The sequence below is a fragment of the Pelodiscus sinensis genome, chromosome 1, assembly GCF_052426305.1.
Source record: "Pelodiscus sinensis isolate ZL-2025 chromosome 1, ASM5242630v1, whole genome shotgun sequence".
NCBI classification, from domain to species: domain Eukaryota; kingdom Metazoa; phylum Chordata; order Testudines; family Trionychidae; genus Pelodiscus; species Pelodiscus sinensis.
The window spans coordinates 346,977,353-347,003,315 of record NC_143052.1 but is presented as its reverse complement, the minus strand read 5'-3'; the positions used below and the strand labels follow the sequence as shown (position 1 = coordinate 347,003,315).

General features: G+C 57.4%; 1 protein-coding gene across 1 annotated transcript in view; it reads left to right on the top strand.

Annotated features, from left to right (window-relative positions):
- The window catches only part of ATG16L2 (autophagy related 16 like 2), a 55,643-nt gene that overhangs the window by 19,078 nt on the left and 10,602 nt on the right, over positions 1-25,963 (top strand). Inside the window, exons 6-16 of the mRNA XM_075919626.2 lie at positions 923-988; positions 6,827-6,922; positions 9,973-10,035; positions 10,205-10,313; positions 13,311-13,416; positions 14,785-14,855; positions 16,434-16,505; positions 17,350-17,470; positions 19,793-19,898; positions 21,017-21,166; positions 21,861-21,908. Of these exons, the coding sequence (XP_075775741.2) occupies positions 923-988; positions 6,827-6,922; positions 9,973-10,035; positions 10,205-10,313; positions 13,311-13,416; positions 14,785-14,855; positions 16,434-16,505; positions 17,350-17,470; positions 19,793-19,898; positions 21,017-21,166; positions 21,861-21,908 (1,008 nt within the window). The remainder of the gene's footprint in view (positions 1-922; positions 989-6,826; positions 6,923-9,972; positions 10,036-10,204; positions 10,314-13,310; positions 13,417-14,784; positions 14,856-16,433; positions 16,506-17,349; positions 17,471-19,792; positions 19,899-21,016; positions 21,167-21,860; positions 21,909-25,963) is intronic.

Sequence of the window (25,963 nt, the reverse complement as noted above, 5' to 3'; positions counted from 1 at the left end):
TGTGGAGAAGGCCAAAACTATAACTGGGTTCTAAAGGTGACTAGATCAGTCTGTGGAGGGTAGGCCCATCGGTAGCTAGGAGCCAGGATGGGCAGGGTAGCTGGGAAAGGATGACAGGGGAGGGATCACGTGATGATCCTCTGGGGCACATGGGATTGGCCTCTGTCGGAAGACGGGATTCAGGGCTAGTCGGACCCTTGGTCTGACCCAGTCTGGCTGTTCTTAGTTTTGGAGCTGCCGGCTGAGAGGGTGTGTGTGTGTGTGTGTGTGTGTGTGTGTGTGTGTACACCCCCCTCCCCCAACACGTGTACCAAATATGGTACAAATAGACACTCATGAGCCCAGCTGTAACCTAGGCTGTGTCCAGACTCGGGTTTTTTCGAAAAAAGTAGCCTTTTTTCGAAAAAACTTCTCCTGCGTCCAGACTCAAGCCGCGTTCTTTCGAAATTAATTCGAAAGAACGCGGCTTTTCTTTCGATGGCGGTAAACCTCAATTTACGAGGAAGAACGCCTTCTTTCGAAAGTTCCTCTTTCGAAAGAAGGCGTTCTTCAATGTAAATAGGGCTTCTTCGAAAGAGAGCATCCAGACTCACTGGATGCTTTCTTTCGAAAAAGCAAGCCGCTTTTTCGAAATTTCTCCGTGCAGTCTAGACGCTCTCTTTCGAAAGAGGCTTGCAGTCTAGACATAGCCCTACAGTGGGATATGGAGCATTTCTCCTTCCCTGGGTCCGGCACTAGCGTAGGCTGGAGGCAGCTGTCCTTACCCGGGCGTTCTCCAGCCCTGGCTGTGTCCCCTACGAGCCTCCTGCCTTTGCTAGGCCTGGGGCAGCTGCTCCGTCTCTAGGCGCAGCCGGGCAAGGGACAGGCGGCTGGGAAGCAGCCGTGTCTCGCGGCCCCCTCACGCCGGGCGCTGTCCCCACAGGGTGAAGCAGGCCAGGCTGTGCCGGGAGCTGAAGAAGGCGACGAAGAGGACAGTCAGCATTGATGTGTGAGTTGCGGGGTCCAGGTGGTGGGGCAGGCCTGCGCGTGGCCGGGGTTCCCAGCAGGGCTGCTGAGAGGTGGGGACGCTGGGCAAAGGGGCCATAGCATGCCCCCAGGGAGGCCTGTCACGTGAGTGACCGTGTGGCTCGAGTATGGCTCCAGCGTGGCTCCAAGTGGCTGGGCTAGGGCTGAAGAGCGACAAGTCTCGGGCTGTGGGTGTCGCCCTCCCAAAGGTTCCCCAGCAGTTGTCTTTTCCCTGGGTGCCGTTAGCAACCAGCGCCCTCCCCTGCCTCCTCCTGGAGCGCGCCTGCTGCTTGCAGCTGATTCTCCTGAGCGCATGTCCTGACCCCAAGTTTCTCACTCGGCTTCCCCGCACCTTGGGGGATAGCCACGCTGCCAGCTTCTCCAGCCCCAGGTCCTAGCCTCCCGGCAATCCCCACAAGTCCTGCCGACCCCACACATTTTGTCAGCCCCCCCAGTCCTGCTGGTCCTTGAGGTCCTACTGCCATGGCCTCCTAAGCTATGGCCCCAGCCTGGGTAATGAGGGTTGCAGCTCTCCCGGACTGGACGGACCCGATGCTGTTTGCAACAATGAAGTCTGGTCCATCCGGTCTGGGAGAGCTGGCAGCCTGATCTCAGCAAGTCTAAATGGGGGGTGCAGCTCTGGACCCCTCCCCAAGAAGCAGTTCCTGCACCGCTGTTCTTCGCACTGGCATTCCTACGCCAGCAGTGCCAGCCGAGGCCCGTGTGGGGGCACAGGTCTCGTGGTAGAAAGGTGGCTCTGACGGTAGCCTGCATCTCAGGACGCTTAGGGGAACAAGCTCTGCTACGTTACACCCCGTTGTCCTAGGCCAACCGCCTCTGTGCCCGCCTGGTGCCACGGTCACGGCACCAGGTTCTAAACCGAGCGAGTCGGCGGGGGCCAAAACCCGCCTGCAGACAAGGCCTCAGGGAAGCTTTGGTTACCCAGTGTGGTGCTTAAACAAAGCACACGGGATCTTTTATAGGGGAAAAGGCAGTACACTGCATTTACTGAGAATATAGCAGTAGCATATGCTTTTCAATCACCCACCCACACAAACACCATGCACGCACAGTCCCGCCAGATGATGTTATAGTTACCAGTGCAGAGTCTGGATCAATCTAGTGGCCAGCCAGATCGATCACAGGGGGAGAGCTGGGCCTTTTGTCGGTCGCGATCTGATGCTCTCCTGGAGTTGGTGGCAAGATGAACCTAAAGTTCCATAGCAAAGCACCCTGCTTTTAGAATCCTTTTCTCTGTTGAAGTCTATGGATTCTGCTGTGCCAGACTGTGACCGGCGTGTTATCTTGTGGTGGTGTTGTAGATGTTGCTTGTAATTATTAGAATTGGAAGCGCTGGCTGTTGGGAATCTGGACGCACAGGACGAAACAGGAAGGAGGGGGGAGGAGATGGGCCAGGCCTGAGTGAGAGCTACAGAGGGGAGCAGCAGCAGCTTTGTGAAGAGGTTTCACCTTTGGTAAATAAAGGCCTGTTGAAGTTTGTTACTACCTTGTTTGCATGATACAACATTTTGGCGACGAGGATGGATCTTCTGCCTCTGAACCCACCTGCACCCTTTCTGCAAAGCCCAGGTGAGCCTCCAATTGCTTTTACTGCCTGGATCCATATGTTTGAGACTTATCTGCTTGCAATCAGTGCTACAGAGATTTCTGAAATAAGAAAGCCTGCTCTGCTAATCCACTGCCTTGGAGCAGAAGGGAAGTGTATATTTTACACTTTTCCCCTTGCACATGATAAATATGAGACTGCACTCACTGCTTTAAAGAACTTTTTGTGCCAAAAGTGACTGTAGTATCTAATCGCTATAGATATCGCCAGCGTGAGCAGGAACCAGGGGAGACTATAATGCAGTATGTTGCTTCTCTGAGGAGTCTGATTGTTACTTGTGACTTTGGGAATATGGCAGATGAGATGATTAGAGACCAGCTCATTGAGAAAACAACCATGCTTGGTGTAAGAGAACGCTTGCTTCTAGAACCACAACTCACCCTGGCAAAAGCAATAACCATTGCTACCCAGATTGAGTCAGCTATAGCAGAGGCCAAAATAATGAGCATGGATACAGGAGGCCCAGTCCAGGCTGTGACTCCTTTGCAGAAAAGTCCACTATTGTTGCAGACAAACAATCACAAGGGGAAAACTAATGAAAAAAACCCAGAATCAGCAACTTCAAAGCACAGCAAAAGCATGCTTTCACTGTGGATCCCCACAAAACCTTGCAAGCTACACAAGATGTCCTGCAAAAGAAGCTCAGGGCAATTATTGCAAAAAGATTGGGCATTTTGCTAAGGTATGCTGCAGTAGCCAGTCCAATCAACAGGTGGATGCAGTTACAATACCAGATGTTACTGTGCTGAGTGTGGACAAGTCACTACTGCACGTATTCCAGAACAGATAAGATGCACTATAAATGTTTCTGCCACACCCTCAGGCAAATCACATCCTATTCAGCTAGGCTGTGTCTAGACTGGCCACTTTTTCCGGAAAAGCAGCCACTTTTCTGGAAAAACTTGCCAGCGGTCTACACTGGCTGCTTGAATTTCTGCAAAAGCACTGACGATCTCATGTAAGATTGTCAGTGTTTTTGCGGAAATACTATGCTGCTCCCGTTCGGGCAAAAGTCTTTTTCCGAAAAACTTTTGCGCAAAAGGGCCAATGTAGACAGCAGAGATTTGTTTTCTGCAAAAAAGCTCCAATCACGAAAATGGCGATCGGGGCTTTTTTGCGGAAAAGTGCGTCTAGATTGGCCACGGACGCTTTTCCGCAAAAAGTGCTTTTGCAGAAAAGCGTCCTGCCAATCTAGACGCGCTTTTCCGAAAATGCTTTTAACGGAAAACTTTTCCGTTGGACACTGGTTCATCAGTATCTATACTACCTGATTCTATCTATTTGCATTACTTTAAAGATGTACTTATTAGTTCCCATAATAGAAGGACTAGAGGACACCAAAGGAAATGAATGGGTAGCAGGCTTCAAACTAATAACAGAAAGTTCTTCTTCACAAAGCAAATAGTCAACCGGTGGAACTCCTTGCTGCAGGAGGCTGTGAAGGCTAGAACTAGAACAGAGTTTAAAGAAAAGTTAGATAAAGTCATGGAGGTTAGGTCCATGGAGTGCTATTAGACAGAGGGTAGAAATGGTGTCCCTGGCCTCTGTTTGTGGAAGGCTGGAGATGGATGGCACGAGACAAATGGTTTGGTCATTGTCTTCGGTCCATCCCCTCTGGGGTAGCTGGTGTTGGCCGCTGTCGGCAGACAGGCTACTGGGCTACATGGACCTTTGATCTGACCCAGTATGGCCGTTCTTATGTTCTAAGCTCAGGGCTCAGGGTCTGGGGTCTCACTGGATCACCTTGATTTTCATGCAAACCTGCTCCTGGGTTTGCATGTGGCCTTTGGTGGCCAGGCTGGCAGCTATCCTGCCCTAGATGGCCACTTTCCTGTGCCTAGTGCGGAGGTCGTGAACGTTGGAGGCTTCCTCCCAAACCTCGATGAGGTCCACGATTTCCTCACTAGACCAGGTGGGCGCCCACCTCTTGCGGCCCCGGGCAGGCTCCTGGGAGCTGCCAGCTTGGTCCCAGGAAGAGGCGGAGGGCTGGGTGGCAGAGGGTGGCTGGCTCATGTCGTGCCAGGTACAGGGTCTGCTGGCTGGGTGCTGGCAGGCTTGCACCTGTCACAAGCACCGTAGCCAAACGGTGCCCCTTTAAGGGCTCCGGGGCTGGGAGGGGGGCAGAAGAGTTTCCCTGGTTGTGCCCAGAGTGGCCACCAGGGCATGCTGGGAAGGGCTAGCCTCCCACTAGTTCGAATTAAGTGGCTACACAGCCCTTAATTCGAACTACTTAATTCGAACTAGGCGTTAGTCCTCGTTGAATGAGGTTTACCTAGTTCGAATTAAGCACTCCACTAGTTCAAATTAAGTTTGAACTAGCGGTTTGTATGTGTAGCGCCTATCAAAGTTAATTTGAACTAACGGCTGTTAGTTTGAATTAACTTTGTAGTGTAGACATACCCTTTGATACTGCTCCAGTAGACTGTCGTTATGCCATCACTTAAATAGACTATTTCAGTAAATGGCCTGAAGTGGCGTTTACATCGCAAATTTCTTCTGCTACAGTAATTAAGTTCCTCGCTACAGTTTTTAGCGGGGAATGTAACCCCAAAGAACTGGTTTCAGACAATGGTAGTCAATTTACTTCCGTGGAATTTGAAACTTTTTTTAGCAGAGAGAAACATTTTACATAGAAGATCATCCCTGTATTACCCTCATGCCAATGGGGAAATCGAAAGGTTTAACAGAAGTTTGAAAGAGAGTTTGCAAACAGCTAAACTGGAAGGGCACTCTTGGATACCCTTCACTACTGATTTCTTGCAAGCTTACAGGCTACACGACATGCCACAACGCAAAGATCACGTGCAGAGTTACTGCATGGAAAACAGATGAATACTAAACTGAACATTGCTGGATTGTTAAAGACAAGATCTGATGCACCAAATGAGGATGCTGTGAGGAAAAACAGTTGAACAGAAGCAAGCAAAGTATAAAGCTTTCACAGACAAACGGCGGGGTGCTAAGGAACCTAAGTTTGAGTGTGGTTCCTTCGTTAGAGTAAGAAAACCTGGAATTTTACACAACAGGGACCATAAATTCACATCTCCTCTTCAAATCATAGAGAAGAAAGGACCTTACACCTATCGATTTTCTGATGGGCGGGTATGGAATGCTTCTTATCTTGCACCTGCCAGTGCACCAAGAGAAGATGATGCCAACACCCAGCCTACAGTGTATGACTTCACTGTAGCACCGACACAGCAAGACATTGCACTGGAACCGGGGTTTGAGAGACGGTCTGTCAGACCTAGACAACCACCAGTCTGGACTAGAGACTATGTTATGTCATATTTACAGTGTTTTCAGTGTCATATTTCTGCTAACAGTCTAGTGTTTTGTTCCATATTGTTGCTGTGATTAGAACAACATTTATTTTATAATTGGGAGAGCTTCGTAAGAGAGGAAGGAATGTGATGTTTTAGATGCTGCTTGTAATTATTAGAACTGGGAGCACTGGCTGTTGGGAATCTGGACGCACAGGACGAAACAGGAAGGAGGGGGGAGGAGATGGGCCAGGCCTGAGTGAGAGCTACAGAGGGGAGCAGCAGCAGCTTTGTAAAGAGGTTTCACCTCTGTTAAATAAAGGCCTGTTGAAGTTTGTTACTACCTTGCTTGCATGATCCAACACTTGTTGATGTCAATCATTCCCAAAACATCTCCAAAGGTTCATCCTGTAATCAATTGTCTATTAGGGGTGCTAGCCATCAATCTGCCAACCCGATCACTCCTTAGCTATGGGTACGCTTTGGTAGTTATTGATGGTTCTTCTGACGCCGATCAGTCTGTTTTCACCCACGCTAACCCCTCCTTCTACCTTCGCACCTTTATCTCGACACATTCATACCACTTTCACATGTAAACACTTTTACAAGGCCTCTCAAAGAAAAGCATAACACCAGTATCTCATATTGGGCAAGGCAAGAGGCATTGTAAATCAAACCATTAAAACTTCAGCCTTCAACATCCCTCCAGTCTCATTAACATAGACACAATACCAAAACTCTGTTTCTCTACTTACTAAACTCACTAAACTTTAAAACAAAAGGGCTTACTTTAATAAAATGGTAATATGTTACCTTACTTTGCTACATTATTAAACCAAAGCACAAATATAAAAGGGATAAAACTTTCAATCCCCGCACCAGCCCTCTTGGCAGGGCCCCAGGCTGACGCGTGGCTTCGTTCTCCCCACAGGGAAGCGGACGAGGGGAAACCAGCGGAGGTGAACGTGCCCGTCAGCGAGCTGGCAGAACTGGAAGGCTGCAAGAAGCTGTGGAAAAGGCCTTTCCGGTAGGAGGGTGCTGTGGGGTCGTGGCAGAGAGAGAACGTCCATGTCCAGAGATGCACGCAAGGAGTTACGGGTGGCTGGTGTATGGCCGAGCTGCTAGGTGCTCTAGCTAGTGGGAAGTGAAGGAAATTGATTTCCTCACTGTGCATGGGCTCTGGGTATTCAACCATGCCTGGAGATCCAAAGGGGCGTCTGAGGCAGTGGGGATCTAAGGGAGGTTCCTGGCCTGGTTTGTAAGGCTCAGCGGTGTCTGTGGGGCAGCCAGTGAGAGAATCTACTCATCCCGCTGACGCAGCTCCGGACTCCTCCAGGCCTGGGAGGGAGAAGGCCAAAGCGGTGAGCTGGTGGGCGAGGGGAAGGGCCGCTCTGGCGGTGGGGTGTTTGGGAAAGAGGAGACTCCCTCTTCCCCAGCCTGCAGTTAGGGTTGCCAGGGGTCCGGTATTCACCTGGACAGTCCGGTATTTTCGCCTCCTGTCCGGTAAAAAAAATTCAGAGAATACCGGACACCTGAGATGTCTGGTATTCTCTGAATTTTCCCAGCCGGGAAGCGAAAATGCCGGGCACCTGGCAACCCTACAAACACTCAACGCCCAGCCTCCCCACCCCCGGCCCCCAACACCCCCAGCCCCCTGAGCCCAGCCCCCATGTTTACCTGGTTCCCCAAGGCTGCCGGCCGAAAGACCTAGGGGAAGCAATGTTCAACAACTTTGGTCTACCCCTCTTTTTTTCCCCTTCAACAGAATTTTTTCCTGGTGTTTTTTTTTGTGGTGGGGGGCGGTGTTCGGTATTTTTGTTTCAACCCTCTGGCAGCCCTACCTGCAGTGAAGGGACTAAACCGAAAGGGACAGTCCCCGCTCAGCGCGGGAGAGGAAGTGGGAGAAAAGTCTGTGATCAAACAAGAACTGGCCTGAGCCTTCACCTCCCAAAACCCCAGTCAAACCTGAGCCATGTTGCAGGATCCCAAATGCTGAATTCACTCTTGTTTTCTTCTGAAATGGGGCTGCTGTTTTTCAGGCAGCTCCTCTGAGAATGCAGTGGCCAGAGCTCAGCACATTGCCCCAGCCGGCTCACGGCTTTCGTGAGGGAGGCTGGTTAGATCACAGAGCTGGGAGCCAGGCGTTCTAGTCCTGACACTGACTTGCTCTGTGATCTTAGTCAAGTCCCTTTGCCTTACTCTGAATCAGTTTCCCCCCTTTTGTACAACTGGGGGACAGGGACAGCTATAGAAAGCCCTCGCCTTGCCAGGGAACAAAGAGTGTTGATAACCTTGTAGGAGAGTCGGTTCTCTAGGCATTTCCAACCCGAGAGGTTTGGCTTAGATTGGGCATGGAAAACCATCCAAACAGCCTGGATTCTGCCTTCAGACCGCTAGAGCTTCGTTCATCCCTAGTGCAAAGACCAGGCCTTTCTCCAGCCCGCTGCCCTGTCAATAGTAATAACAGCCCAGCTCCTCCCTCTCCGGCACCACAGTCCTCTCCGGTGGGCTGTTTGGCTGGTCCTGCGGAAGAGACACACTGAACTGTGTGGAAAACACAGGAGTATTCCCTCCAGCTGGGAAGGAGTCCAACACTCCCTCTTGCTGGGCTGTGAACTGGTTAGAAATGGAACCTTTTGGGTCCCAGCTGCTTTGGCTAAGGGTGGACGTCTGCCGTGGTGAGTTCCTCGACACTTAAAAGCAGGCTCTGCTCGAGTGCAGCGGAAAGTCCAGCTTTGATTCTCCTGGAGGGAGGTGATGGAATCTCCATGCTGGAGGTTTCTAAGGCCCAGGTTGAGAAAGCCTTGGCTGGGTTGATTTAGTCGGGGCTGGTCCCGCTTTGAGCAGGGGGTTGGACTAGAAGACTTCCTGAGGTCTCTTCCCACCCTCATCTTGTCGGAAAAACTTAAAAAACAACAGTCTCGCAGCTCCTTTAACTCAGCTACCCCTCTGAAGCTCTCCGTCTTGTATGATGTGATGACGATGGCTGGTGGCCAAGTGGGCCTGTCCCATCTCTGGCTCCAATGGGTCTCCCTTGGGGGCCCGTGATCCTTGGTAGGGTCCATGGGCAGGATGGCCAAGATGGGGTGAGTAAGAGGAGAGAGAGAAGAGCAGTGTGAGGCCCTGGTGCTAGGACCCTTCAATCTAGGTTATCCCAAAGGGGAGAGGCAAGACACAGCTGCCAGAGGACTGGCCCAGCCCCAGCATCCGTCCTGCCCAAGCCAGTGTCAGCTGGTTCAGGGGAAGGTGTGAGACCCACAGCAGCCGACGGGGGATAATATGCCCCTCGCCCTGATCCCTAACAGCAGCTGGCTCATGCCATGGCTCAAACAGCCCCCGGGCCCTGCAGACATGAGAAGAAGGCCTCCCTCCCCAGATGGGTGGACAGTCTCCTGGGGCAGAGAACATTTGGCTGCAGCTGCTGTGAACAGAACTGGAGGGGGTTTACCAGCTACCTGGGAGAAGGAGAGTGCGATGAGACATGCAGCACCATCCGGGCTGGCGTTCGCTGCAGGAGCAGAGATCAGGGCCTTCTGACTAGACTGATTCCCCAGGTGTAGACCCCCGTGGGTACAACCCGGCTCCCCCTTTCCTGCCCCCACTCCCAGTGCCTGCCCAAGGGAGGGACAGTGATGGGAATACAGGCCGTGGCACAGAGCGGGTTGAGCGTGACTGGGTCAGCTATCAGAGAGCTGGAACGTGCTCCTGCGTGGTCCGGCCCCCCACGTGGGATCCCCAAAGAAAACCGGGCAGGAGAGTGAAACTCCTGGCCCCTCGAGATGCAGGGCAGAGTTCCCATTGGCTTCAGTGGGTCCCAGCTTGTGCCCCCGCTGGGAAAGGTGAGGGTTTCGCAACCCCCCACACCACACCCGCTGCCAGCGGCAGCTTGAGCCGACCTCTCGGCCGCGTCGGGCTTGCGGGCGGCGTTCTCCTCTGGGATGTGCTGCACCAGCTGGGAGAAGGGGGTGTTGCCCGGAGAGCTGGGTGACTGGCTCACAGGCGGTGGTTCCTGAGGTCCCTTTCCCAGCCGGGCATTGCTCATCCGTCGCCTCCTTTTCTGTTTGGTTTGCACTGCAGATCTGCCTCCGCCACATCCGTGACTCTGGCCCGGTGCATGGGCGTCTTCAAGGGGCTGCTGGAGTGAGTTTGCAGTCGTGTGTCCTGTGTCGCGGGGGGGGCGGGGATTTAGTCGGGGTCCCTCCCCTCTCCGGGCTGCGGGCGTGGCACAAGGCTCGGCTGGGCTGGCATTGGACCCTGTTTTCCCAGAGGGCCGTGTGCTTGTGTGGTGACCTGAGCCTGCTCTCGTTAGTTTCAGGCTGAAACGAGGGAACTCCATCGGCAGTGAATCGGAAGTGCACTACCGCTCCCTGCCCATCTGTCTCGTCACCTGCCTGCCGTCCCGAGTCAGCGACGTCCAGGTAAGGACTTGGAGACGCCGGGGATGTGCTGGGCGGGCAAACCCAACAGCATCTCCCATCTCCTCCCATGAGTCCATTGGGATTCCGTGTCTCTCGCATCCCCATCTCCCATCGCACCCCCCCTTCTCCCAGGTAGCTGGTCCACCCTCCAGTTCTGTTCGCAGCAGCTGCGGCCAAGTGTTCTCTGCCCCGGGAGACTGTTCACCTATCTAGGGAGGGAGGCCTTCTCTGCTGCAGCTTCTCGCCAGCACCCAACGGCTCTGTTGTTTTCTGTTCTGTGTAGCTCCTTCTACCACCGTCTTCACCATGGAACCTCAATGCCCACCCCTCCTGCATTCGGTAACGAGACTGTTGTCTGCCACATGTGTTCTCTTGTCCCTGCAGAGGGGGCAGGGTGGTGAGGAGCTGGGTTTGGTAGGTGTCAAAGCTGTTCCCCACTTTGGCACTTAGAGTGAAGGTGGGGGCCCGCAAGAGACCTTAAAAATACTTTGCCTTCTCTTTTTAAAACTCCCCAAGATCACAGAGTCCCTGACTTTGGGAGGTAGCTGCCCCCATCCAAGTGAAAAAACCCCCTTTCTTCTTGAACCCAGGAAGAAAGCACTTGGGAACCTCTTCCACAGCGGTACCGCAAGCTCTTTTACCATAAGAGAGTTGAAAAAAAAGAAAACAAACAGCAGTCTCTGATAGCTGACCTCTCAGTCTTAGCCACGCACACACACACCTCCTGCTACCTTCCAGGACACAAGAATATTCTTAAAAAGGAGATTTTATTAACAAAACCAAAAAATACACTTGGCAAAGAAGACTTGGTTGCTATGTGTTACAGAGCAACTGAGAAAAAACAGATTAAAGCACAGAGAATTGCTTCCTTGGGATTCAGCTTTGGTTACAGTGTATGGGAGGGGGGAGGCACATGGATTTAGCACAGAGAAGTTTAACCAAGCAACAAAACAAAGAAAATAACCTGATCGTGTCTAAATAAACATTCCCTATCACTTCCATATCCCTATCTTCAAGGTCCAGTCCATTTCTAGGCCAGAGTATTACTTTTCTGGGTCTGGGTATCCCTGTGATTCAATTCATCTCCTCCCTCCCTCCCCCCGCTCCTGGCTTAAAACTCCCACAAAGAAAAGCAGCAGGCAGATTCCCTTTCAGTTCACATCTCAACACTTTCTTCCTCTTGGTTTTCCTGGCTCCCTGCCAACACTTCCTAGCTCCCTGGGGTTAAGCTTTCAGTTACTGAATTCCCCACCCATCCATCACAGAAGGGTTTTAGGGCAGCTGGACTTTTAACACACCCTTTGCTCTATTTTTTTTGTTCGTGGAGGCTGGTTCACGATATGAGTCTCAGAGCAGAAAGTGGCAGATTTCGGATGGTCCTTAGTAACTGGGGGAATTTGTCAGCCACTGAGAAGAGCATGTCAATGGGGCGGGGGCATTGCTAATCATCTAGCTGGCCCGTGGTGGTCCCTTCTCACCCTCTGGTTCGGTACCTTGACCTCAATTTGCTGGCCTATGGGAAGCCAGGATAGGTGTGTGATGCTCGCCCACCCAGGCCAGACGGTCAGTGTGCCGTGCTCAGGGTATCCCGTGTTGCCAAGGAGACGTTCTGCAGCGTGCACTGCCCAGAGATCCTTCCCGCCTTTGGGCGCTGGCTGCTGAGAGCAGCCGATCTCACTAGGCCGCACATGGTACTAGCCTTCTCTGTCCCAGGCCTAGCAACGTCAAACCCGCTTAGGCTGTAGTGATGGCGCTTCCCAGCCCCAAGTATGTTTTCCTTCATAGTCTCCTCTAGCCGACCGCCTGTGCTGTGGCTGTGTCCGATTGCAGTGTCAATGTCTCCTACTGTGTGTACAGCTCCGAGCGCATAGGAACAACGGGCCTGACCGATGGTCCCAGGAGCCCAGGGTCCTGTCTCTGACAGAGATGGTACCAGATGCTTCAGAGGGAATGAACAGAACTGGGCGATTTCAGATGATCCATCCTCTCAGCCACTCCAGGCTTCTGGCATCGGAGGGTTAGGGGTTAGGGTTATGACCACCCACTGATGGGCCTGTCCTCTGGGAACAGATCTAGTTCTTTTGGAACCCTGTTATACTTTCGGCAGCATGAATTCCCCGGGGCACAGGCGCCGCAGGGTGACTGCGTGTAACCTGATGAAATCCGTCCTCATATCTGCTTTAAACCTGCTGCCTATTCGTTGTATTAGGTGACCCCTGGTTCTAATGGCAGACCCTGGGGTTTGTTGGGGGGAGCCGATGGAACATGCTGGGCCAGCTGGTGTGAGAAGACGCTGGAGACTTGGCTAACAAACACTGGCCGCATGCATCCCAACCAGCCTACAGTCATCAGCTGGAGCTGATGGGGGCGTTTCCATCAAGAGAAGCAGGGGCCCTGTCCCCTGAGTCCTTCCCACTCAACGGGAGCGGGTACCTAAGAGCTAGGGGTCACCAAATTAAATGAATAGGTAGCAGGTTTAAAACAAAAGGGAGCATTTCTTCACACAGCTCACAGTTAACCAGTGGAACTCCTGGCCAGAGGAAGTTGTGAAGTCCAAGGTTATAACAGGGTTCAAAAAAGAACTAGATAAATTCATGAAGGTTAGGTCCATGAATGGTTATTAGCCAGGATGGGTAGGAATGGTGCCGTAGCTTCTGTCAGAAGCTGGGAACGGGTCACAGGGGAGGGATCACTTGATGATTCCCTGTTTTGTTCTTTCTCTCGGGGGTATCTGGCGTTGGCCACTGTCCGCAGACAGGATACTGGGCTAGATGGACCTTCGGTTTGATCCATTCTTGTGTGGGATCTTGTCTTCGCTGGAGTCAGCTGCTGGAGGCAGAGCCAATGTCCCACTCGCAGCCATTGCCACGGAAAGGGCTGAGTTAATGTGGGGAGCCCCTGCCCTCCTCCCTAGCCAGGCCATGCACTAGTCCTGGTGACTGGTCCCTGGAGACGTTCGCCCTCCTGGTTTCATTGGCTCTCCTCTCTCTCCTCCAGGAGGCGCACTCCTCTGAGGTGAATGCCGTCAAGTTCGGTCCCAGCTCCGGCGTGCTGGCCACGGGCGGGGCCGACAAGCTCATCAGACTCTGGAACGTGGCGGGAGGTAGGGCAGTGGGCAGTTTGCCGCTCCTGGCCCGTGGCCTCGTGTACCGCAGCAGGCTGTGGGTTAATGTGGGAGCCTGGGACAGGGTAGACCGGGCCCTGAAGCCCCCTGCTGGAGGCTTGTGTCTTTGCTGCACCCTGCCCAGCAAACCATAGAGAAGTTCTCCAGGAAAGATAGAGTGGCAGAAAGGATGTGACCAATCAGGGCCCAGCAAACCAGTTAAAAGGAAGCTGTTGTGCCAGCCTGGGGTAGTTTCCCCTTAGAGCTCTAGCGGCTCAGTCAAGCCTGGGCAGCTAGGCAAGCACAGGCACTAAAAATGGGGGTGGGAGCACTCGCATGAGGTGAGTGACACCCCCTCACAGAGTGGCCGTGGGAAGTGGGAGGCCGGCTGAGCACTCACCTCCTGTCTCGGTCAAAGCCCAGCTAGCCGGGTGGTGAAGCCTTGTCCCGGTGCTTGTGGTGAGCTGAGCTGCTGACAGCCTGGGGTGGGCTGGTGAATCCTCTCACATCAGTGACTGTGCCCCTACGCCTGCAAAGCCGGCGAGTCCTTGACATGCCCCCTGTGCCCACCTGCCTCTCCATAACCACTGCAACCAAAAGCTACCTTCTGTTCTTGTTGTGCACCCCCTCTGGACACTCTCCAACGCTTCCCTGTGCTAACTGGGAGTCTCACTTTGCTGCACCAAGATGCAGCTGTGTCTGGGGTGGAACCCATCCGCTCCCAAACAGAACGCAGCAAAACGATTGAGTCCAGCTAAGAGGAGGCTCTGGATTGGCTACAGAGCACGCGAGTTGTGTCACAGGCGCTGTAGGATGTGCGTGCGCGGGTTTAACCCAGCTATGACTGGCTCAGGTCCCTGCAGAATCCAGCCCCAACACAGCTGTTGCTCTGTCAGTTGTTCTAAGACCTTTCCTTCAGTGCATCCAGAGCCTTGTCTTGGCCCCCTCCCACTGCCCAAATCTCCAGGGGGAGGAATCAGACCCTGTCCTGATGGCTGTATGCCTGCCGCTCTCCTAGGGCTTCCTTTCCTACCCACCTTTCTCTAACAGAGCTAGGGAGGAGCCAGAGCCGTGAAATTTAGACCCAGATGTGGTGTGTTTTCTGCATAGAGACATTGCTATGTAAAGAATCTATTACACAGAGGGGAAACTGAGGCACGGGGGGGCGAAGAGCTGTTTTTAAGGTGGTCTTTGACTTTGGGCACCTGCAGCTTCTTAGCTGGGGGGGCGGGTGGTCTCAGAGCTGCCGAGTGTTCCCAGCGGGTGGCACGTCGGAGATTCAGGAGTCGGAGTTATCTGGACAGTAGCTGTGCCCATCCATGCAGCCTGGGGGCTAATCACCCGCACTGTCTGTCTGCCCGCTCCCAGGGAGGCTGAAGGACATGCAGACCTTGGAAGGGGCTAACGGCACCATCACCAGCATCGAGTTCGACCCATCGGTGAGTGAGGCTTCATGAGGCCGGCCTGGTTCAGAGCTAGCCTGGGACTGTCCTGAGCCAGGATCCCAGGCCAGAGGCACCAGGGAGCAGAGACAGCCCAGTGCTCCGAGGATGGCCCATCTGCTCACTCTTCCTTTCTCTTCCCCCCTGCTCACGGCCTCTCGGCGGCGGGCGGGCAGCTCTTCCCACTGCAGCCGGTCTTGACTGCGAGGAGGGGCCTGATGAGGGCAGGAGTCATTCTTAGGGGAGAGGAGAGGTGGAGGGGGCAGGCCAGAAGCCCGCAGGGGCGTTTGCCCTGCCCGGTGAAGGCTGTGAGGAACCCATGGAGACCAATCTGTGGCAGGGCTCAGCCTAGCGTCCTGACTCCGTGCCACTCCTAGAGCCGCGGCCCGTTGGCAGCCCGTGAGAAACGGCTCCTGCAGAGCCTGGCTGTTCTCCAGGGGTCGCAGCTGTGGGGCCAGGAGCGCCACGGAGCTAGAGAGTCCTCTGCTCCCAACTGAGCAGCTCGGAAGCCCCCGAGGGGCATGGGAAGGAGACTGGGATGTGCTGGGAATTGCTGGGCAGGAGAAGGAGGCCGGAGGGGGGCGGGAGGCTGCAGCGTGAGGGGCAGGAGTAGGAGCATCAGCTGCCCAGGAAGGGGCTCTGAATAGAGGAACACCCTTCCCCCCCCCGCCCCTCCGAGTCTGTGTCTGTTTGGGATCCGCATGCAGTGGCGGTGCTGTGCAGACAGGCTGTGGACACTAGATGGCAGCAGATGGCCGTGGAGAGAAGCCGTCTCTTGGCCGTCCAGCCTAGCACATGTTCTTCAAACCTAGGTTTCCTTCTGGCCATCAGCTAGTGCTGGAGGCTTTGCTGGCAGGAGGGGGTGGGAAAGGCAGCCTGTTCCAACCACGAGTGGGGAGGGACCGGCTCCCCAGCTTTGTGAAGCTCGTCAGATGCTTTTGGGACCCATCCCTGTTGGTGACAGATAGTTGGGGGGGGTGTAGATTCCCAGGCCAGATGGGGGTCTGACCTCCTGCCTGACACAGGCCGTGCAACCCCCTGGTGCGCTCACACCCCTGCACAGGCCTCTGCAGGGGCAATGGGGAGACAGGCCAGGCCAGGCCAGGAAGGGGGCACTCTCTACATCATGGGGCGAGCCAAGGGGAAGAAGGTTGCAAGCTAGATGAGCCAGATGCGGGGAGGCAGGTCAGGAGGAAGATCCAGGCTGCTAGATGGTAGCCTGCTGTTCCGGCCACCTGCTCCAGAGGCAGGGCTGAATCCAGCCTGCCCTGGGCAAAGCGAGCGCCGCACCACAAGGAAAAGCAGAGGGCGGGCTCAGTGCGGGAGTCGTCTGTCTTGGTCTCTACTGAAACCACCTCAGACCTCACGGAGGCTGCTGGAGCAGCCAGGTGGCTGGCAGAGGGGAGTGGAAGGCTGCGGTGGGGCGTGGACCCAGCTAACCGCACACCCCGGCATCGGCAGCTCTCCGAGACCCCAGGTGCCGCGGAACCGGGGCTGTACGTGGCCGAGGGCAGGATCCCTCTCGCACTGCCCCTCCCCGGCCTGTTCCTGTCAACCCCCTCTTCCTCCTGACAGGGGCACCAGATCTTGGCGGCGTCGTACAACAAGGCCGTGCACTTGTGGCACATCAGGGACTGCAAATCCAAAGTAAGTGGCGCAGGGTCTCCCCTGCATCGCGGCCTTTCAGGGCGGGAGGGGGGTGGATGTCTCCTGCCGACCGGAGGATGATCCAGCGGCTTCGGGGGAGCTGGCAAGGACTGCAGGCCACCAGGGGTCGCCCCCGGGATGGGCTCAGCATGTCTAGTGGCGTTGACACTTCCCTTTCTCTCCTGGAAACAACTCTCCTGATGCATCCTAGGAGCGCACTAGCCCTTTCACAGCCACGTCGCACTAGTGGCTTGTGGTCACCCTGTGATGAGCCAGGGGAGGCTCTGGGTGATGCAGGAATTCTCTCCCAGGGGTCTGGCTGGTGGGTCCTGCTCACAGTCTAACTGATCCCAGTATCTGGGGTCAAGAAGGAATGTTCCCCCATGTTAGTTTAGCAGAGAGCCTGGGGGGGGGAGTTGCCTTCTGTTGCAGCAACCTCGCTGGGTTGAACTAGCGTCAATGGTGGATTCTATCACTCGGAGCCTTTCAGACATGATTTGAGGATGTCAGCAGCTCAGCCAGAGGTGGGGCGGGCGGGAGAGGGGGGTATGCAGGTCGGGCTAGAAGATCATGCTGGTCCCTTCAGACCTTAAAGTCCGAGTCTCTCTGACTTGGAATTGCCGAGAGATTCCCATTTCAGTTGCTCAGCATCTCCAGCAGGGGGCAGCACCGGGCCCTTGTATCCCAAGCCCCCAGCTGGCTGATTCCTGTAACAAGGCCCTTGTGTTGGGCATTTCCCTTGGTTTTCTGTGATGACTTTTTTTTTTTTTTAAATAAATTGTTGGGAAGGAAATAACCCCCCCACCCCAAACCTTGTAACATCCCCAGTGGTTCTGTTGTCTAGGAGACGCTCACGGGCCATGCGGACAAAGTGACAGCAGCCAAATTCCGTTCCACGCGCCATCAAGCGGTGACAGGCAGCCGGGACAGGACAGTCAAAGAGTGGGACCTGTGCAAAGGGGCCTGTAAGTAACTGCCCTGCCGGGTCTCGCCAGCGCCCTCCAGTAGGGGGCGTCAGTGTGGCATAAGCGTGTTCACTGCTCCGCAGGGCCCTGTGGGGGGGGGCTGTACAACCACGGAGCCGGGGGCAGTCCCGCCATCGAAGAGCAGACAGTCTAATGGGGGAAACTGAGGCACCGGCCGGGCAAGCGACTTGCCTAGGGTCAGGCGGCAGATCAGGGGCAGAACTGGGGATAGCAGCCAAGTCTCTAGACACCAGTCCTGTATCACCGCCGCGGCACCAGCTCTGCTCCTGCGGCAGCTTCCAGAGATGACCCTGTAGCTCGAGGCTTGCGCTTTGGAGCGGAGGGTGCTGAGGTCTAGCCTAGCTGCACCGTGTGTCTGGTTCCACCGGGACCTCGCAGAGGTCTGGCTGTGGGTCTGTTACAGCAGGTTCTTATGGCCCCTCTCTCTGGCCTCTGGGTGGAGCCTTAGGGGGCTTACTGTTATGGGCCCTCACTGTTATGGGCCCGCTGCAGAGAGAGCCGGGCTTTTGGAGGCCTCTCGGACAAGCCGGCTAAGGGTCTGTTGTTCCCCAGGGCTCTGATCCCCACTGGGCCCCGTTGTGCTGAGTGCTGCCCACACAGGCATGGGACAGGCCCTGCCCCCAAGGCCCTACAGGCTAAGAGTCAGGCCCTGGCCAGGGGAGGGGGACACACCGTCCCTCCTGTGCGTGGACATGATGGATTGGCTCGGCTCTGTGGCTAGCGGGAACGGAAAGATGGGGAAAGGAGCAGTCACGCCCCATCACCCACCTGCTCGAGACTTGAAGGGACGAAATGCCACCCAGTGGGAGGAAAAGGCTGTCTGTCTGTCTGTCTGTCTGTCTGGGTGGAACAGGCACAGGAGGGTGAGTGGTCTCGAGGGCAGGGCACAGGACTCAGTCGGGGGCCTGGGCTCAATTCCCAGTCCCGCCACCCACTGGGCAACTCATGCCACTGCCTGTTTCCCCAAGGGGAATGGCCTCCCGAGGTGCCAGTGTCCTGGGCAGTGAAACAAAGAGAGTCCCCACCCCAGGCAGTTTGCACACCAGCATGAGGACAAGATGGAGCGGGTGGATAAACAGATCAAGGCAGTTGAGGGATGGTAGCTGGGGGTATGTCTACACTACCCCCCTAGTTCGAACTAGGGGGGTAATGTATGCATACCGAACTTGCTAATGAAGCCCGGGATTTGAATTTCCCGGGCTTCATTAGCATAAAGCCGGCGCCGCCATTTTTAAAAGCCGGCTAGTGCGAACCCCGTGCCGCGCGGCTACACGCGGCATGGACTAGATAGTTCGGATTAGGAAGCCTAATCCGAACTATCTAGTCCATGCCGCATGTAGCCGCGCGGCACGGGGTTCGCACTAGCCGGCTTTTAAAAATGGCGGCGCCGGCTTTATGCTAATGAAGCCCGGGAAATTCAAATCCCGGGCTTCATTAGCAAGTTCGGTATGCATACATTACCCCCCTAGTTCGAACTAGGGGGGTAGTGTAGACATACCCTGGCTGCCTTTAGGCTCCCGTATTTGCAGAGACTGCTTGCCTCGGAGGCGGGCACTAGGAGGGGGCAGCACCCTATTGATGGACTCTGGTCCTCCAGCTGTAGCCATGGGGGAGCCAAGAAGCACTTAGCTAAACTAGGGGGATAAACATGGGGGACCCTCTTGGGAACACTGGGGAGTTGTCGGAGAGGGGCTTGTGCCGCTGTAGCACCCGCTGTCATGCCAGCCCTGGCCCCCTCTTTGCTAATGTGCCTCAGACTGGCCTCTACCCCTGCTGGGCCAGTCTTGGGACTCCCCCACAGCCTGGCAGGTGCCCCTCCCTGCTGTCTGCAGCCCCCCAGTTACGCTGGCTGCTGGTCTCTACCCCATTCTTGGAATTCAGCTCCGGCCTTTCCAGCCTCAGGGCTGGTCACTACGCTGCGCTCTCCCCATTGTGCTGGGCGCAGTGCAAACCCACAGCAGGAGCCGGTGCCTGCCCCAGAGTGCGAGAGCGCGGACGTAGCCCAGGGCGGGATCACAGTAGCCGCGCCTGGCCCGGCCTCCCTGAGCAGAGATTGCCCGTGGCAGCGAGTGGTCCCTGCTGAGAACAAACCTACCCCAGGCTGCAGCCTGCTGAGCCCATCCCAGGTGAGCTCATGGTTTGGGATGTGAACTCAGGTCTGGTGCGTGGAACTTAGCGCCAGGCCCAGGTCCCCTGCGTGGCCCCCCCCCCCATGTCGTATCACTGCCCTGCGAGCAATGGCCACAGTCTCGTCCTAGCCCTTCCCTCGCCCCGTCACTCACGGCCGTGCTGCCCCCACAGGCTATAGGACCATCAACGTCTTCTCCTACTGCAATGACGTGGTGTGCTGTGACAACGTCATCATGAGCGGCCACCACGACAAGAAAATCCGCTTCTGGGACAGCAGGTAACTCCCCTCCCAGGGAGCTGCCAGGCAAGGAGCCCTGGCTGGTTTGGCCACCGGCTGGGCTCCTGGCATCTCTGGCTGCTAATTCTCCCTGTTTCACAGATGGGGAAACTGAGGCACTGAGTGGCTAAGTGACTAGCCCAGGGGCCACAAGGGAATCAGAGTCAGGGCCGGGGTTAGAACTCTGGAGTCTCTCGGGGCCTGTGCTCTGTCTGTTAGGCCGTGCTACCCCTCAGTGGGCTGCTAAGCAGTTAACCCCATCTCCTGGGTCTTCTCAGATTGGCTTTTCTGTGGAGAACAGGTTACAGCTCTGGCCTGGAGCTTGGGAAATCAGGCTTCCTGCACAAGTTGCTCTGTGCCGTGCCTCAGTTTCCCCTCTGATCTAAGGGACACATATTCCTTGCATCCTGTGGGATCAGTTAGTGCTCAGAGACTGCCGAGTGGGTTGCCACACAAGACTGCAATCCGAGTGCCAAAGTCCCACTCAGGGACGGCTGGTCCGGGCCTGGCCTGGCTGTGTGTGTGTGAGCTTCAGGGAAGTCCCTGGTAGGACAAAGCCAGCTGGCACAGCAAGGCACGAAGAGGTCCCCTTGGCAGCCTCGGGGGGGTGGGGTGGGTCAGATGGCTGGTGTGCCCCACAGCCTGGTCACTATCCAGCGGGGCCGGGTGTCTGGTTCTCTCCTCCAGCATCCGAGCTCATCAGCCCCTGCGGAGTGGGTGTTGTTAGAATAGCCACATGCATCTGGCTGCCATTTCGGCCCTGCCCCTGGCTATTTGTGCCCGGCGCGCTCCCTGCTGGGGCTCCTAATGGCTCCGTGTGCAGCTCCGGGTGGGGAAGGCTCGTGTCCTTCCCTAGTAACGGGTCTGTCCGGGTGATTAACGCCCGTGGTTGAGCCCAGCGGTTCCTGGATTAATGGGGGCAGGACGTAATCGACAGCTCCGGCGGTGTGGGCTCTGGGGTGCGGGAGCGCAGGGGGCGTTGCAGGAGCAGGATCCGGACCGGGGGGTGGGGGGGGGGTTCTGAGCCACGTGGCCCCTAGGGAGCAGGCAGACCTGGGCGGGTCTCTGCGGGACGGTGCGGTTGCTGGCGCGCTAACCAACCCCCGCCTGCATTCCAGGGGGGCCCGGTGCACAGAGGTGATCCCGGTGGAGGGCCAGGTCACCTCCCTCCACATCAGCCAGGACCAGATGCACCTGCTGAGCTGCTCCAGGGACAACACGCTCAAGGTCATCGACCTGAAGATGAACAACGTCCGGCAGGTGTTCCAGTGAGTGGGGGAGGGGGGGGTGATCAAGACCCCCCCACCCAGCAAAGAAGCCCCTTGGCTGCCTGAGCCAGGTGTGGCCTGACTGGTTTCCCACCCCTGCCCTCCTCGGGTGTGATGCCGTCCCCTCTGCCAGGCCCAGGCCTGTTCGGTCCTCCTCCTGCACCGACCTGCGGATTGCACCAGTCCTCAGGCTGCTGGAAGGATGGCGTTCTTTGGGGGAAACTGAGGCACTGGGGGGAGTGACTTGCCCAGGGTTGCCCAACAGGCCCAGTGGCAGTCAGGAATGGAACCCAGCCCTGTGTCCTGCCCTCCCGCAGCACGAAGCACCCTCTTTTCGGCCGGCAGCTCCTCTTCAGAGCCAGGCACATTGCTCCCCTGGGAGCTGGAGGGGGTCAGCGCTGACCCTCTTCTCCATCACGGCTGAGCAAGCAGCTGCCTGAGCCAGCAGGGGGCTAGGCCCTGGTGGGTGATGCTGTCCAGTGTCCTTGCAGCCTGGCTGAGGTCCTGATGTTTCAGGGCACCTGTGTCTGCCCTCACAAGGCAGCAGCAGTCCCCGGGTGGTTGGTACTGAGCAGCGGAGTCTGCCCCAGCCCCGCTGTGGGGCTCTGAGCCTCAGTCCCGGGCGTGTCCCCTGGGGAGCCGTCACCTTCACGAGGGAACAGTTCCCGTTCACCAGGGATGTTTGTGTCTGCAGGGCCGACGGCTTCAAGTGCGGCTCGGACTGGACCAAGGCGATATTCAGGTGAGTGGGGCCGGGGGGCTGGCTGTACTTGGTGCTGTACGGATCGTGGCGCTGGCCAGGCCGGGGTGGGAAAAGGGGGGACACCCCGCAGGGGTCACCAGAAGGGCACTCCTTGCACGAGGGCACACGCTTGTGAATGGACGTGAGGATGTGCAGTGCCAAGCCCAGCCCGTCCCTTGACACAGCCCAGGGCTCAGGCAAGGGAAGGGCCCCAGAACCAACTCGCCTGACATAGAGCAGGCAGATAATGGCCAAGTGTGTTACCAGGGCGCTGCCGGTGCCCCTCACTCCTGCCCCACAGAGCCTGCTGTCCTAGTCACAGAATCACAGAAGATGAGGGTTGGGAGAGACCTCAGGAGGTATCTAGGCCCACCCCCCGCTAAAAGCAGGACCAGCCCCAGCCAAATCAAGCCAGCCAGAGCTTTGTCTAGCCAGGACTTAAACACCCCTCGGGATGGAGATTCCACCCCCTCCCTAGGGAACCCGTCCCAGTGCTTCCCCACCCTCTAGGGAAATAGCTTTCCCTAATATCCATCCTACACCTCTCCCATTGTAACTTGAGCCCATTGCTCCTTGTTCTGCAATCCGTCATTGCTGAGAACAACCTCTCTCCATCCTCTTTGGAACCCCCTTCAGGAAGTCGAAGGCTGCTCTCAAATCCCCCCTCACTCTTCTCTTCTGCAGACTAAATAACCCCAAATCCCTCAGCCTCTCCTCGTAGGTCATGCGCTCCAGCCCCTGAATCATTTTGGTCGCCCTCCGCTGGACCCTCTCCAATGCGCCCACATCCTTTCTGTAGTGGGGGGCCCAGAACTGGACGCAATACTCCAGTGGCCTCAGGTAGTGCTGGGCCTGGCCACCCACGGGTCTGCCAGTGCCCTCCGGTCCTGACCTGGACTCTGCCCCCACCCAGGTCGGTGTGTGGATCTCAGTGGGGGAAGGTGTCTCTGCTCTTGTTGCCTGGTTACCACCAACCCCTACATGAGGAAGGGGTGGGAGATGGAGGCCCAGATGGGTTGAGTACTCCCCTTCCTGGGCTGTCTGGCCCCTACCCAGCCGTTCTCCCTCCCCCACAATGCGGCCTCCTGCTCATGTCCCAGACCAGCCAGCCAGGCCCCTGGGGAGCTCCCTTGCCCCCAGCCTGGAGGAGGAATCCCAGGAGTCAGAGGACGCCTTTGGGAGCTTTCACCAGCAGCGGCTCCTTCCCAGCCCCTCCGCCAGCAGGGCCCTGGGCTCTGCTGAAACGCCCCCGGGCTGCTTCCCAGCACGTGGGCTCCTCAGCTGGGGTGCTGCTCCAGCCCCGTGCCCTTGCGAGTGCCAGCGGCGAGCTCCCCGCTTGCAGTAGCTGCCCGGCTCGGGGCCAGGGGCTGGCAGGAGCGATCAGCTCTGTCAGGCTGTGCCGCTGACCTGCTGGGCCGGATCGATGGCGGCTATCGACTCTGACATCTCGTTAGCACGGCAGCTATTCGCCCCCGAGGGACGAGTGAGTGAGCTCATGGCTGAAGGAGCGTGGTGCTAATGGGGCCCATGTGGGCGTGTGAATTTTACCTCGGCACTGTCCCTTGAGAGCCCCTCACCACGGCGTCTGAAGCCCCCCTCCCCCCGTCCACATGACGCCTCTGGAGCCGGAAGCACCAAGAGCCCATTGGCCCTTCCCTTCCTCCTCCTCGGGGCCAGGGCAGGGTCGTCCCTAATGCCTGCCCCCACACCGTCCCTGGCTACAGGCAGCCTCAGCCGGAGCAGCCCAGGGCTTAGCTGCTCTGACTCCAACAGGGGTGGCAGAGCTGTTGGGGAACCCTGTGGAGCCTGGCCGGGGGCCAGGCATCCGGCTGCGACTGCATCAAGGCCGTGCATCAGGAGCACCGTGCCCCCTTCCCACCCAGCACCCCGCAGCTGCCTATCTGGCCCGGCTGCAGTAACAAAACAGCTCCCCCGGTGCAGCCCTCGGCTACCAGGACCGGGCTGCCTGGGCTGGTCTGGAGCCACCGAGTGCCACGCGGGACGGAGTTTGGTCCAGACTGTTTGGGAGACCCCGTCCCGTGCGGGTCTCTTCCCGCCAGGATGAGGCCTTAGCTGTCCCAGGAATGGAGCTGGCTGGCTCACTTGTCAGACAGTCCCCCCCTTGTGCTCGGAGGGGCCACAGCTGGCCAGCAGGGGATGCCGCAGGGAAGGCGTGAGGAGCAGTGGGAGGGCGATAACCCCCCTCCCGCCCCTTTGCCCCAGCTCTGAGTTCCTGTCCTGGCCTTTGCAGCTGCTGGCTGGGGCTTGAGACTTGAAGGAAAAGGGACCAAACAACCAGGCATCAGGGAAACACAGGGGAGAGCCCTGCGCTGTGCCCCTCCGAATCGCTTCTGAAAAGGGCAACAGGCCGGAAGCTCTGTGTGCAATACAGCAGTTCTCAGGAGCCTTTCCCCGCCGGGCTGTGTCCGTCTGGGCCCGATCCCGTGTGCATTCCCTGGAGCCTTTCCCCCGCCGGGCTGTGTCCGTCTGGGCCCGATCCCGTGTGCATTCCCTGGAGCCTTTCCCCCGCCGGGCTGTGTCCGTCTGGGCCCGATCCCCTGTGCATTCCCTGGAGCCTTTCCCCCGCCGGGCTGTGTCTGTCTGGGCCCGATCCCCTGTGCATTCCCTGGAGCCTTTCCCCCGCTGGGCTGTGTCCGTCTGGGCCCGATCCCCTGTGCATTCCCTGGAGCCTTTCCCCCGCCGGGCTGTGTCTGTCTGGGCCCGATCCCGTGTGCATTCCCTGGAGCCTTTCCCCCGCCGGGCTGTGTCCGTCTGGGCCCGATCCCCTGTGCATTCCCTGGAGCCTTTCCCCCGCCGGGCTGTGTCTGTCTGGGCCCGATCCCGTGTGCATTCCCTGGAGCCTTTCCCCCGCCGGGCTGTGTCCGTCTGGGCCCGATCCCGTGTGCATTCCCTGGAGCCTTTCCCCCGCCGGGCTGTGTCTGTCTGGGCCCGATCCCGTGTGCATTCCCTGGAGCCTTTCCCCGCCGGGCTGTGTCCGTCTGGGCCCGATCCCCTGTGCATTCCCTGGAGCCTTTCCCCCGCCGGGCTGTATCTGTCTGGGCCCGATCCCGTGTGCATTCCCTGGAGCCTTTCCCCCGCCGGGCTGTGTCTGTCTGGGCCCGATCCCGTGTGCATTCCCTGGAGCCTTTCCCCGCCGGGCTGTGTCCGTCTGGGCCCGATCCCCTGTGCATTCCCTGGAGCCTTTCCCCCGCCGGGCTGTATCTGTCTGGGCCCGATCCCCTGTGCATTCCCTGGAGCCTTTCCCCCGCCGGGCTGTGTCCGTCGGGGCCTGATCCCCTGTGCATTCCCTGGAGCCTTTCCCCCGCCGGGCTGTGTCCGTCTGGGCCTGATCCCCTGTGCATTCCCTGGAGCCTTTCCCCCGCCGGGCTGTGTCCGTCTGGGCCCGATCCCGTGAGCATTCCCTGGAGCCTTTCCCCCGCCGGGCTGTGTCCGTCTGGGCCCGATCCCGTGTGCATTCCTTGGATCCTTTCCCCCGCCGGGCTGTGTCCGTCTGGGCCCGATCCCGTGTGCATTCCCTGGAGCCTTTCCCCCGCCGGGCTGTGTCCGTCGGGGCCCGATCCCCTGTGCATTCCCTGGAGCCTTTCCCCCGCCGGGCTGTGTCCGTCTGGGCCCGATCCCGTGTGCATTCCCTGGAGCCTTTCCCCCGCCAGGCTGTGTCCGTCTGGGCCCGATCCTCTGTGCATTCCCTGGAGCCTTTCCCCCGCCGGGCTGTGTCCGTCTGGGCCCGATCCCCTGTGCATTCCCTGGATCCTTTCCCCCGCCGGGCTGTGTCTGTCTGGGCCCGATCCCGTGTGCATTCCCTGGAGCCTTTCCCCCGCCGGGCTGTGTCCATCGGGGCCCGATCCCCTGTACATTCCCTGGTGCCTTTTCCCCACTTGGCTGTGTCGGTCTGGGCCCGATCCCGTGTGCATTCCCTGAATCCTTTCCCTTGCCGGGCTGTGTCCGTCTGGGTCCGATCCCGTGTGCATTCCCTGGAGCCTTTCCCCTGCCGGGCTGTGTCCGTCTGGGCCCGATCCCGTGTGCATTCCCTGGAG